General features: G+C 45.6%; 4 protein-coding genes across 4 annotated transcripts; 2 read left to right on the top strand and 2 right to left on the bottom strand.

Annotated features, from left to right (window-relative positions):
• Positions 1-218: 218 nt before the first annotated feature.
• On the bottom strand, positions 219-2,160 carry FOBCDRAFT_298923 (uncharacterized protein; the record flags this gene model as incomplete). The annotated part of the gene is made up of 4 exons (XM_059611942.1): positions 219-923; positions 1,214-1,423; positions 1,483-1,607; positions 1,657-2,160. The coding sequence occupies 4 exons, from the start codon at positions 2,158-2,160 to the stop codon at positions 290-292; spliced, it is 1,473 nt and encodes a 490-aa protein (XP_059465903.1). The 3' UTR covers positions 219-289.
• Positions 2,161-5,230: 3,070 nt separating this feature from the next.
• Positions 5,231-6,994, top strand: FOBCDRAFT_143891 (heterokaryon incompatibility protein-domain-containing protein; the record flags this gene model as incomplete). Its single annotated transcript, XM_054706960.1, has 1 exon — positions 5,231-6,994. One exon carries the CDS (start codon positions 5,231-5,233, stop codon positions 6,992-6,994), a length of 1,764 nt encoding a protein of 587 aa, XP_054562935.1.
• A 1,046-nt stretch (positions 6,995-8,040) lies between these two features.
• On the top strand, positions 8,041-10,007 carry FOBCDRAFT_243887 (cytochrome P450; the record flags this gene model as incomplete). The annotated part of the gene is made up of 7 exons (XM_031190764.3): positions 8,041-8,847; positions 8,904-9,053; positions 9,108-9,186; positions 9,244-9,433; positions 9,486-9,564; positions 9,619-9,691; positions 9,751-10,007. The coding sequence occupies 7 exons, from the start codon at positions 8,041-8,043 to the stop codon at positions 10,005-10,007; spliced, it is 1,635 nt and encodes a 544-aa protein (XP_031034749.3).
• Positions 10,008-10,077: 70 nt separating this feature from the next.
• FOBCDRAFT_243886 (fungal-specific transcription factor domain-containing protein) lies at positions 10,078-13,694 on the bottom strand (the record flags this gene model as incomplete). Its single annotated transcript, XM_031190763.3, has 7 exons — positions 10,078-10,092; positions 10,126-10,877; positions 10,931-11,069; positions 11,141-11,404; positions 11,482-12,377; positions 12,711-12,759; positions 13,692-13,694. 7 exons carry the CDS (start codon positions 13,692-13,694, stop codon positions 10,078-10,080), a joined length of 2,118 nt encoding a protein of 705 aa, XP_031034748.3.
• Between the last annotated feature and the right edge of the window lie 230 nt (positions 13,695-13,924).

The raw sequence follows: 13,924 nt of genomic DNA, 5'->3' as shown, positions 1-13,924 counted from the left end.
GTATATCTTATAATATATAGCCTAATAATAGTAAAGAAAAAAGACCTAGGTAGTTTAATTTTAATTAAAGAAATATTAATAATAATATACCTCTAAGGACTTAGTTATTAGGCTCTAATAATATACTCTATATAATAGCAAAAGGCCAGTTAAATTATAAAACTTAAATTTAATAATTAGGCAATTAGATTATAAGGCAAAGTTTTATTACCAAACTCGTTTCTTTCTATTTAAGCTTAATATAAGGAGTATAGCTACAGCAGTTATGTCTGTTAAAGTTTCCCCACTCCTAGCTGTACATAGATTCCAAAGAATTTCGCTTGGCCTTGACGAACTTGGGCCAAGTATTTGTCAAGACAAGATATTTAATACTGGCCTCAGCATCATCAAAGATGCTCCCATTAAAATGTTCAGGGATATCTCCCCACCAAAGAGCACGAGCATTCACTTCTCTTGATGTAGTAAAGATTCCATCTTCGGACCCATGAGCAGATGCAGCAGAGGAGTTGACGTTGGCTAGTGAGGTCATGTTGAATGATTCAAAGGGCAGCGCCGGGTCTACCGGGCGTTTATCTCCATACAGAGTCCTAGCCGAAACCTCAAATATATCCTCAAGGTTTTTCAGGTTCTGAGAGGATAGGTTCACCTGAAATTCGGCGTCTCGAGTGCTGATGAAGGTGGCGTAGATGCGTAACGCGCTGTTGAATCGTTCATGGATAAGTTCTTGAATGGCGGAATACTGCTCCTGATTGCTTGAACCTCGGAAAGACGCAGGAAGAGATGACTTCCACTCGGCAACAGCTCGAAGGAAAGCGATATTCTCGCCTGAAAAGTCATGTAGGGCAGAAAACTGTTGAAGGGGCTCTGGGTTGCGTTCAAGCATACATTCAAGAGCCCCCATAGTAAATATAGTTTCAGAAGAACTAAAAGATTTAATAGATTCTCCCTTAGACCAAGCGGTCAGCGACGAGCCTGTCGCTATCGTTATTCTAGTAGAAACAGATTTCGCGCTACTAATAGCTATGGTCGTCTTTTTAGACTCCCACTGAGAGATGATATCAAGGGTTTCTTGCCGGAGAGATTGGTGACGAAGAACCTCCCAGCATGGAAGGAAGATAGTAAACACCTCAATGATCATAATGGATAGGGCTATCCTGGGTCAAGTCAACATGATGCATAACGCGAACTGGGTTGTGCATTGGCTTATACGTACCATTGTGGAGGAACGAAAACATTATTAACGGGTGCCATGGCAGGGAGATAGAGAGCGATAAGCCACATTGGAGCCGCATGAAGGTTAGCCAGGCAACATGCAATGGTTTGAACTCTCCATCCTTGAGTATCGCGGATGTTTCGAGACTTCCATAGAATAACAGGAGCGATAACCCAAGCCCAGACTAGTTGCCAAACAATGGAAGGCCACCTAAACATGTGTTAGCGGCCTGGATGCAAGAGGCTGGGTTCATGTTAAGATTGATATACCATTCCCAACCTTTACGGGCTGCTGCCTTCCGTTGCGATTCTGTGCCAGTAACCTCTGTACCGGAAATACCAAATGAGTCGTGAAATTTGCGCGAAACGAGGAACATAAAAGTAGTTAAGAGCAACTATATTACATTAGCCTTGCCTTTATAATTAGAGCTTTAGGTTTCCTACTTGGAATAGCATACCAAGGCCAACGAGGACTAGCATTCTCTTGGTATAGTTAAGATTGGAATAACGCCCGATCAAGCCCTGTTTTTTAACTCGTTCTGACTTTGGCCTAGCATTTTTGCTAGCAAATAAGTTCTTTTGAGATTTAGCAACATAGAGGAAGCGGCTATTAGAAGCGTGGAATAAAGCAATGCCAAACGGAAGCCAAATGCTCATAATCCAGAACTCAACGGCAGGCGGGAAGAGAAGCGCGACGACATAAACCCACTGAACGGCGATCCAGTAGAGGTGGAGTAGAATAACAGCGCCAAATGAAAGAAGAAGGCCGCGAATTCGAAGGATTGGCATATCACGTCGCCTATAAAGGAATGCCATACCAGCAACCAAGAGGATAGTCCAAACGGATGAGAACGCGATCCAGAGGATGGCTATTCCTTCGAAACGGGCATGAGGCTTCTCGTCTCTCCGCATCCACCTCAAAGCCTTATCCGCAGAATTGAGGTCCATGGCTGGTTCTGAGGAAATTAAACTGTGCTGGATGGAGTGACTTTAAAGAGAGGGACTTTAGATAAGAATAGGGAGATGTTTGTTATATTACAGTGAGTGTGTAGAAAGAAACTTAATACTCCCTAAAAAAAGCTAGACTTAGAGATATGGAAATCTTAAATACTTTTATATGGTCAGGGATCCTGGGTGACTGGCGGCAATCAAGTGATTGTGGACATACATAATGCTCCTCTAACAAACGCCTTCAGAGACGGAAAAGCGACGTCCAGAAAGTGACAGAAACCTTGTCTCCCCGCAACCCTAACGCCTCCACGTTCAGTTCCATGACTTCTCAAATTTCCTTCCCTGGCACCCTGAGCTTAACTCATCTCAATAATACTACCCGAAGCTGTCAACCAGCAATTGGGAATCTGCTCATACGTGTCAACTGCATAGAACTACCGTGACCTAAGCCCCGACGCCCAATTCGGGACAATGGCATTGGAGATAAGACCACAGTGGTGGTGCTCAGACGCAAGTCTGCGACGAAAATCACCCAAAGGACTAAGTGGCGCTCAGTTACCTTCTAGTAGAATGAGTGCCAATCAATCAGAGGGCCAGGGACGCTATGCGGCTGGGTGAGCTAGAGCGTAAAATCGTCATTCTGACAAGTAAATAAAGGATGCCTGCATATAAACGTCCGATGACCTAAGCCACGTGTATCTGTATTTCCGGCCCAAGGCATAATTCCCGGTTCACGACGCTATGGTAATAATTGTGGCCTTTAGCGGGCTATTCCCAATGTGTCAAAGCTTAGTGCCCCAACTGAGATGTGACGCTACCTTGGCACCTACTGGTGTGGCATACTTCTCATCCTGGATAGTTAATTGATGTGTTTTCTATTAAGATTAGATCCTCTGACAACCCAAAACATACTAGTCATAGGATCTCTTAATGAGTCTAAATTTGACAGCAAAGACTGGCGAGCGAAGATGTGCCTTGGAACATACGCCAACATAGTTCTGAAGCCAAAACACGTCGCAGGATGGTGAGACAGTGGCAACAAAGTTTCTCAGACGGTCTCCACGGACACAAACCGCATCCAAAAGCAATATCCGCTTTGAGCTCGTGGCATACGCATGTGTCTGAATTCGGTATACACGCGTGCGTGCGTCGCCTTGGGCTTGACAGGGGGGCCATGCACCGTTAGCGCCACTATTGGAGTTTCAGTCAGCCACATCCAGAGCTGACAGTACCTTTCGCCAATCAAGCCGGACGACAATGGAGGACAACCTCCGAAAAGACCGTTATCAGCATCAGCCTAATCACCTGGTCTCCCTTTCGAGGAGGGCAGACCATGTGTGTCGCTCCCGGGCTCGTGGGCTGACAGGCGGGAAAGTCATGGTGACACGTAACTAACATCACCCACCATAATGCCCAAAGTGATTGCATTTACCAAGAGTTTTATGAGTCGCGAGAATGAACATGGTAAGTAAGCATACATAAAAATATTTAAGGGATTAAAACAAGAAAGATTAATATATATAATAAGCGACTCTTTATAATACGCACTAGTTTATAGCACTGGTTTATTATGTATATAGTACTGTTTCTCTTAACTATGTAATAATTCCAGTTAATGTTTTAAGCAATAATAAGATATTAATGTGATAGCAGTGTTTCGGAGTAAGTGAACGAAACCGTTCTAGGGGGCTTATCCCATCAGGTTTAATCATCGCGACGGCTAAGCATGATCAAAATATCCCATTTCCTAACATGCATATAAATGCACATTAGCCTTCATTCGCGTGACAGCAAACCATGTTTAACCTCCCGGACTGGCACTAAGTCCATGCTTAATAAATGGCATGGCTGCTGCCTATTTATTGCTAACCCGACGTTGATAAGGAGCTCATCCTGAATGAGAAGATCAACCTCATCTTCACTCTGACTTAGCTTCCTGAGGGCTAAGACGATCGTCACTCAGGTCTCATTAATCTAGCACTTCGAGGTAGCATTAAAACCTGCTTGTTAGTTAAAGCTACATTTAATAGACCAAGGAGCTTCATCCCGAAATTCTAGCAAGCCCAGCTAGTTAGATAGTTAAACAGCTGCAACAGAAGAACTCAGCCAATTGTCTACTACCCGTTGGCTTATGAGGGCAGACCCGAACACTGAGCAGAGCCGCCAAATTAACTGTACCGGTTTTTGTGCCGAACTAAGCAGAGCCTAGTTAGTTCGGGCCGCCCCTCATGAGTTAACGGGTACATCCAAGGGCCTCTCGTGCTGGTATTACGACCCTTTTATTATATAATATTATAATCATTATATTAGTTATTTACCTTAGTACGACTTACTCTTTTTCTAGCTTTTTATACTTAAATTACTACTTTAGTAATAGATTAAATATACTAATAGCTGGATTTACTCAACGCATAGGTAATGGCCCCGTGTCTTTACCGCTAACCAGTTAGCTCCCCCACATGGACAGGCTATTGAACTCCGCCGCCCTTCCGTCGATATACGGAATCACCCAACAAGGGCAGGGTTTCAAACCCCGCTCAGGACTGCCTCCCTTGCTAGAAAAGTCCCTCTGGCCTCTACGCCTTCTTACCTTTTGTGGGCCATGTTAAGCCATAAGCCAAAGAATGCCCCCATATCATCTTTTCCAACCCTGCTAGAGACAATGTTCCACTGTCCTTTTTCGTATCGCATTGATATACTATTAACTCTAGAACGCCTCATTGAATTTCGAAAGTGATTGCTTACTGGCAGCTTTCGCTCGATTTAACCTTTATAATGATTCAATCATTAACTAAACCTGAGCGAAGGAGAATGAGCAGTACGACTAGGATATGATTTGTCAAGACTGCATACAATTTACCTCCGAACAAAGGGGGGCTTGGAGTTTAGTAAATGACTCACTGCGTGTCTGTGCGCTTATTCCTTCCAACCCTTATATGCATCTCGATAACACCCGGCAATATGTTTCCTTACCGTAAAATTACAGTGGCCGTTATCCCAGCCAACTGAAGATATCCAGACATACCCCTACTCTCGTTCAAAGTAGCCCAGCCTAGCGCGATTCAGAATGGGTAATACTCTCTCTTTTACCTACTGCCCAATTAGCGGCGATGAAATCCGACTTCTCAAAATTTTACCCACATCTTCATCAGAAAAGATTTGTTGCTCCATATCTCATTTCCAGCTCTCATCTTGCCCAGCTTACACGGCCTTATCCTATACCTGGGGCGGCTCCTTCTGGACCCACATCATTGAACTAAATGGCTGTGAGTTTGTGGTACGGTCGAATTTGCATGCGTTCTTGAAGGAAGCACAGGAGCGCTTCACGAAGGAAAACCTCACTCCTGAACTTGGATCAAACATAGAACAGAATGGCAATAGTAGTGTATGGTTTTGGATCGACGCCATATGCATCAACCAAGAGGATATTCCGGAGCGCAACGCCCAGGTTCTCCGGATGAAAGATATCTACGAAAAGGCAGAGCGAATCATTTGCTGGCTCGGTTCTTTGCCATTCTTTACGGATGGAATGGCTGCGATCAAGCTACTAGACTTTTTGTACGACCTGAGCCAGAAATATTCGAACATCAATGACCATAGTCATGCGGAAGCTATCATTACAGATTCTCTCGGTCCGACAAGCCATAACTTTAAACAGATGGACTGGATTTCATTGAAAAATATGCTGCATAGACCATGGTGGACCAGGGCGTGGGTAGTTCAGGAAGCATCAACGCCGAGGAGAAAAGTGATCTGGTATGGACCATACGAAAGATCATCTAAGCATTTTTGGAAAGCCGCTCGTGTTTTGTTCCTCATCTCAAAGCAACCGGGGATTACACAGCTGCAAAAAGAAGCTTATAATCCGAGCGCCTCGCTGTTTAATCATATGCGGGTGGCAAGGGAAGAAAACAAGCTTCTTCTTCTTGACGCCCTCCCTAGCATGAGACTGTATCAGGCAACTGATCCGAGAGATAAAGTATTCGCAATCCTGGCAATTTGTCAGGATGGCAAGCATCCGGATATAGCGCCACACTACGAGAATTCAACAGAGGAGGTCTTCACGAACTTGGCAGCTCATATTCTGAGTCGAGACGAGTGTTTGGATATCCTTGGACATTGTCACTATTCGAGGAGAGCACCATCGCTTCCTACTTGGGTCCCCGATTGGACGAGTAAATGGGTCGCCTTGGATTTCTCCCACAGAAATGAAAAGACTCTTGAACGAGTGTACAACGCGTGTTTCTCAATTCCTGCAGTCATTGGGGTAGACCGTACAACACGGACTCTCCGACTTCGCGGTATCAAGTTCGACGAGCTTTTGTCGGTGGGGTTGGCCCGGAATGCTGACCCAAATATCACTCCTGATGTTGATGTCCTCAGAAATTGGCTCTCACTAGCTTCTCGACTGGGGAATGATTATATTTCTGGTGGTACTGTATTTGAAGCTCTCCAACATACACTCTGTGCTGATATCACGGAATCATCACAGTGGAACGGTGAAGATGAACGCGGTGGAAAGGTTGATCTTCCTGGAGATATTTATACGATCCCCCAGGACTTTTTCCGCTGCTCTCTCCTTTTAAATAGACACACAGTTCGTCGATGCTTGGCAACTACAAGAAAGGGCTATCTTGCTCTGGCACCGCAGGAAACGAAACCCGGTGATCTGCTCTGTGTTCTATATGGAGGGCAGCTCCCCTTTGTTTTACGAAATTCTGATTCTTACTTTGAATTAATTGGCGAGGCGTATGTCCATGGAATTATGGACGGAGAATCAATAAATAGTAGTAATATAAGAAATATGGAGCAGGAGTTTGAGATACACTAGATATAGAAATGATTTCATATCAAATATTATAACATGTATACTAAGCAAACAGCATAGATGAGTCTTAAAGAAATTCATGTGATATTACAGGTGGCATTGTAAAGCAACCCCAGCCACTAACAAAAAATGCAAATTGCAATTTTCGGAACGAGAATAATAGTATATAATCGAGCAAGGATTTTCTACAGATCATGGTTTGCCTGCTAGTCATCCGCCCCATAGCAGGCAGAAATCTATTCTAGAATGATACAGCTCTTAATTCAGAGAAAGGCTTCATTTAAAACATATTCCCTGTGCCTCCGGCGCTGCGTGCCACTGTCTGTTCACCATGATTCGTAAGTAACCTTGCGTAGTCTTTGACCGCACCAGCGTGAGAAGCGTCGTATAGACCGCCCAAGCCAGAGCACAAGTCTGCCGCCTCTTGAAAAGCAGAATTGGTACAAACGCGCTCAGCGGGAGGTATGGGATGTGCTGCATCCCCAAGTAAGGAAATTTTGGTAGATACAGGGCTTTCAATCAACGTAAAACCCCTCACATTCTGCAGTTGCTTGTAATTTGGTTATTAATAACTTACTCAGTAACTGCAACATGGATCCAATCCTTGAACTCTATAGAAGCATACTGCATCTTGGCCTAAGGGAGTACCTGGATGTATATTCTCTTTTTTGAGTAGTAGTCAAATAACCAAAGTAATACACTTGGTCAATGGCCGTGTATCTATCAGCCCAGAACCCCATATTCCGCAAGACGGAAGATCGGAATATGGAGAGCACGCAGACTTCGGAAAACCCGCGGTGGGGATTATAGGTTACTCCACGGGATTAACCAGCACGAATGCAGTTAGCTCCAAGGAGTCGGTGCTTCATTCCCGAGCCCATGTCTTCTAACAATTATTCTTTCTAATTGAAATAATATATTTAATCGAGTGCTGTCCTAGGCAAGAATTGTAAATAGAACCCATTTCATATAACTACATCTTGCCAAACATATCAAGCCTCAGTCTTTACGTCACGAAGCCAAGACTCATTATGCTTCAAACAATTCCCATGCCTAGTCAGGAGCTCACTATAGCCTTGGCTGTGCTCTCCCTGCTTCTGGTCCTAGTCCAAAAAGCAATCACAAGACGCCAGGAAAGCAAGGCACTTCTTCCTCTGCCCCCTTCACCTCCTAGTACAAACATTATCGCCGGCCATCTTCCAACCGTCCTGAAAGCAGCCAAGGAACATCGCCAGCACCTTCTTTTCCAGAAGTGGGCCGAGGAATATGGCGAGGTCTTTTTCGTCCAGCTCGGTACTATCCAAGAGTACTTCATTAACAGCGACCAAGCCGTCAGGGCAATCTTCGACAAGGCTGCGGCACAAACATCTGAACGACCGCGCTGGATTGTCAGTAATGAGCAGATGTGCAACCGACTCAACCTTCTCCTTCTTAGCTCAAGTGAAAAGGCATGGAAAAGTCAGCGGAAGGCCACAACCTTCGGGCTGACTAACTTGAATCTCGCTGATGCTGGTCTTCCATTTCTCCATTTCGAAACGTTGAAGTTCCTGGATGACATTGCTCAAAATCCCAACAAAGGTGCCAACCCGCAATCTTTATGGTCGAGCATTGGTCGCTACACATATAGCACATTCTCATCCCAGATCTTTGGCCTCGATGTCCCTGATGACAACAGTCCAGTTATTGACTACATATTCGAAACAGGCCTAGCCCAGATTCTTGGTATGCTCCCTGGCTACTATCTAGTTGACACTTTCAACATTCTTGATAAGCTGCCCCTATTCCTTAAACCTTGGGAAAGAGACGCAAAGTCCAGGCACAAGCGCGACTATGAATGGTGTTGCGATAAGCTTGAGGTGAGATCCATCTAGAACACTGGAGCCAATGGGCCATGACTAACACAACGACCCAGAGAGTAAAGTCACTGATTGATGCCGGAGAGGCTCCGCCTCATATGACTTTCATCCGAAGGGTTATTCAAGATCCAAATCATCTGGGACTTGACAGCCTCGAGGATGCCGCATACCTGGGCATGATGTTAATCATCGGGGCTTCAGATACAGTAAGCACTGCTGTACCTCTATTTCTTTAGGCTGCAATACTAACAATATGATAGAGCCGGATATCAACTTGGTCATTTCTTGAGGCCATGTTGACATTTCCAGATGTTTGCAACAAAGCGAGAAGGGTAATTGGTAAGTCTGTTTCTATCACCCTGGTGTACAAAAAGCCATAAGTACTGATGTGATTAGATGAGGCTGTTGGAGATAGGGTTCCTGTTTATGAGGATTTGGAGCGTGTGCCATATATTCGCCAGGTGATGAAGGAATCCTGGAGATGGCGCCCACCTGTTGCTCTAGGTCATCCCCATACCACCACTCGAGACATAGTTTACAAGGATTACCGCATACCAAAGGGAGCGAGAATACATCTGAACGCATGGTAAACAGTTATATTTGTTTCAATTAGTTCACTTGCTAAGACAGAACTCAAGGGCAATCCACCGAGACCCTAAACGCTACCCAGATCCCGATAAGTTTATTCCTGAGCGCTTCGAGGGTGATACAAGATCAGTAAGACACTTCAATGGATAAAAGGTAGTTAAGAATATGCTAACTAGATATCAGAGCCAGGAAAGCGCTGCATCCCCTGACGTTTCCAAAAGAGACCACTTTGTCTTCGGAGCTGGACGTCGTATCTGTAAGTCAATTGATAAGACCCATGTGCCGCTTTGTCTTGCTAACTCTTCTTTGCTATAGGCCCCGGTTACCATGTCGCGGATAGAAGCTTTGCTGTCAGTGTTATGCGTATTCTTTGGGCTTTCGACATAAGTCTAAAGCCAGGAACAAAGCTTCCTCTTGACCCCCAAAGCTTCCCAGGCGATATGCCCGGTAATCCTGGACTGGATCTGCCTGTTGTACTGACTGTGAGAAGCCCGGAAAGACTGGCAACGATACAGAAGGAGTTTGAGGGAGCTGTACAGGGCCGAGCAAAGATGGAACCCTTAGCTGGTTAACATGGTTCATTGCACGTATTAAATTTAAATCGTGCTGCTGGTTTCAATCACTCTCATAACAGTTTAATTACTAAGGATTCTCAATCTATATTAATCAGGCATAGGCCAACTAACTTACACACTGGCGAACCCTCTGTGACTCGGCATAAGAATGTTTCAAATATGGTCCTGTTCTCCGAGCTTGAGGCCAAGCTATCGTTTCCTCTAGGAATCTTGCGGTCTCACTTATCAACCGGGCTAAGGCACCCTGATGCCCCAAAAGCCCAACTCCACTTAAGTACGGGCGTTTCTTGTCAGTCCCGGCAGCCCAGGACTTGACATCTTGACTAAGGTTATCCAACCGTAGAATCGGAGATTCATCTAGATTTCCAAGGTCAAGTGCTTCGCTATACTCAACCAAAGCCCAGATGGAGATAGCGCTATGTAGGAAAGCTGGTGCCTCATGCTGGGCATTAGTGCTGCTTGAACGAATCTGGGACCAAATACTGCATGCATGTATCAGAGCTTCTCGTGCACTGCGAGGATTACACATCCATCTTTTCAGTTTGTCAACAACCATTGAATGTTGGGTTTCAGTGACCCGCCAGCGTCCAAATGCGATAACCTCTCTAGTCGGGAAGTATATCAAGAGTGAAACCATGTGAATGTTAGTCATGCAAGCTCGAGTAAGAGCTGTGGGTGGCAAAGTCTCGACATGTCGCTGCAGTATGTCCAGATATAAATGAGCATGACGAAGCCAAGAGAGGTCATTCAGAATACCCATGACCAGAAGAAGCGAGTTAAACGCATCAAGCTGGCCAGGGAGCTCACGATAACGGTAAAGGCCCAGAAGCACCTGGCGGAGAGAGATTAATTGTTGAGAAGATGAATCTAAAGACAATGTCAGCTCTAGGCCGTCTACCAAGTATACTTGCAGCCCATACCCTCTGTGAGACTATGCTTCCACGTCTCGGTAGTAGAAATGCCCCAGACACGTTCATTGACTGGCATGGGAAACTGAAGAAAGTCGATTGGAATTGTGGATGAGAAAGCGAAGAAGCCAACTTGCTGGCTATCTATAAGCTAAACCCAAGTTAGTTACCATCATGCTCAGGCCTTCTGAAGGTGAACTAATTAAAATGAAAGACACTTACCCAAGCGCAGTAAAACAAACGAATCTCTAATTGCGCCCTGATCCATCCTTGCCAGTCTTGAGATACCGCATGTTCAGCCAGTGACGACTTGGCTAAGTTGGCTGAGAATGAAGCTATCTTGCGGCATTGGGTTGCAAGCTGTCCCATTGTCTCATGGGCGCATTCTGCAAATCTTAGATCCCCACCGTACATCATGCCAATCTGGTTCAGGACGGAAGCCTGAGCAACACAGATACTGGGTGTTAAAGTCTGACTTCGTTCCAGCTAGTGAAAGTAAGCTTTGTCAATATCGACTCTATTTGAAAAGGTCACATCGAGGAATCAGAAAAGGACGCACTGACCTGTATGCGAATAGCTCGGCGTAGAAATTCCTGCATGATGGGGTAGACTTCTCTTGACTGCAAGGTTTTCGAAAACAGGCACCCGATCGATGAAACAGCGAGGCTCAGTAGCCAGTCGTCTTTAGTAGGTGAGAATGTTGCCTTATGGAGTAGAGGGAAAACGGGGTGATAGTCTTCAAAGTAAACTTGCATATAGATCTGCATGTGCTGTAGAGATGGCAAATGCTTGTTCGTGAATGGTATACAATATGCATTATCGCTATTGAGTTGTTTGAAAGTGGAAGTCATGACTTGGTAAGCTTCGTTGGTTATATAGGGTACATGCCCATAGTCTTCTGCCCTCCATAGCTCAAGGTCGGCATCATCTCTGAGAGAGGGGTGCGAAGTGGTTTCAGGCGATGTCTGGCTGCCTTGGCCTTGAGAACTTGGGTTGGCTAAGGACTGAGTAAAGCTCGGGGTTGGGGTTTCGCATTCAAGTTGATGGACCATGGGCTCACTATCCATAGAAGTTGATATATTATAGGTATCTGCTTGGCCGAACACTTCGCTTGGACTCCGGAAAAAGAATGCCATGGGGTGCGGTAGTTCCAATAATGGATTGTCCAGCATGGAGTGCACGGAACTGTTCCAGGGAAGATCTATACCAAGTGACTCCCAATCTTGGAAGTCTAATCCTTCGGCCCCAAAGGTACAATTGTTGACGAAGACTCCATTAAGATTAGTTGACTGCCCAAAATCGCCAGTAGGACCCGTTTCTTGGCCGAAATCCAAATGCATCTCTATAGAAGTATTGCCGACGTCTGTTGATAGAGAAGGAAGTTCACCCACAGCTTTTGATGCGCGGCTGTGAACATTACTTGCTAAATCAAGTGGCAAAGGACTTGGCTGGCTCTGGACTAGAGGTAAAGTATCATGCAAATGGCTGTCCCTCTCGCTGGAGGAAGGAGACTGAGGGCTGACGCCACGGGGTGAGGTCTGCCCTTTCTGTTGTAAAGGCCGATAGAAGCAATCGAGGTTCTTGAGAGAACACCTTCCACACGGCGAATGACCGTTGCAACGTTGTTTAGATCGGGCGCAGGAAGTACAAGCCTTGGCTACATAGGCTACCCTGCGAGACCTACGAGTCATCCTGGCAGGATCATGGGTAAGTAAATGCTGATTCAGAGTATCCCTGGCGTTTATTAATACAAATGTAGCCGAGAGGTGATATCGGCCTGTCATTGACTCACTTTCGTGTAAAGGTGCTGTTGCAATCTCGACAACTATAAGGGCGAATGTCTAGGTGTCGTCGTTGATGACGTCGAAGATGCTCGTCTCTAGCAAAAGTGGCACCGCATTCACTACATGATAGAGTCATTGAAGCGAGCGACAACTGTCTACAGATGGGCAAGGGACAGTAGGGTACAGGTTGGAGTCTACTGCTTGGCATTATGCGTATACGTCTCTTTGTCAGGAAGCGGACAGGAGTCGCGGGATAATTAAAATGCGGGGTTGGTTACTGATTCCAACTTTAAATTTTGCGGGGTTACTATACGTACCATGACGCGGCAAAAATACCGGTAGACAATCTCTTGGGTAGTGGTAATGGTTTGAATTGGCTAGTAGCAACTAGTCCGAATGGGATTACAGAGCAGATACCCTTACTTTCTAAATCTATTTATAAAACTTCGGCTCAACTGCGACCTTTCTCAATGACTCTTGCCAAGACGGCAAACCCCTTGTTTCCTCCCACTCCGAATGGGCTTGTAAGTGGTATTGAGTCGCTTAATACCATCTTCTAAGTGGCTGGTTGGTGATGACCCTCAAATCTATAGGCAAGGAACATCCGTCACATGTTACACTGCACCTAGAGGATTATCGAATCAGATCATGTACTTGAGGGCCAGCCCCAAGGCTTTACGCACAATTAAAAGACGCATTTGATCTCGGTCAGTGCACAGCTTTCTTCTTCACTGTCGCTCGTCTCCAACTCTTGTCTCCTACTGCGCTGCTGCAACATGTCTCAGAAGAGCCCCAAGAGCGGTTCGCCGCGGTCTCCACGATCTCCCCAGAGTCAAGGACCTGTCGCAACTGCTGCACAGGCGCTTGAAGTCGATGATCTTCCTGAGGTGGAGGAAGATGATCCAGGTCTCGGCGAAGACTCCGAAAGCTCGACGGCCTCCATCACCTCAAGCATCCTCCATTACCGCACCATCAATGGCAGGACTTACCATAGTGAGAGAGGGAATGCTGCCTATTGGTAATATCAGTCATTATGTGACCGAAGGCAAGGCTGATATTGTGCCAGGGGCTCTAATGATGAACGACAAAGTGAAGCGATGGACATTGCGTAAGATCTAAATCCTTTGATGGGCTGTGTCAACTAACACGTCTAGGCATCACATGTTTACTCTTTCGCAAGACGGCGAGCTGCACTTTGCTCCGCTAAATGATAACATTCAAG

This window comes from Fusarium oxysporum, chromosome IX (assembly GCF_013085055.1).
Source record: "Fusarium oxysporum Fo47 chromosome IX, complete sequence".
NCBI classification, from domain to species: domain Eukaryota; kingdom Fungi; phylum Ascomycota; class Sordariomycetes; order Hypocreales; family Nectriaceae; genus Fusarium; species Fusarium oxysporum.
Note: the sequence above shows the minus strand (reverse complement) of the source record. Positions and strands in the feature narration are given on the sequence as shown.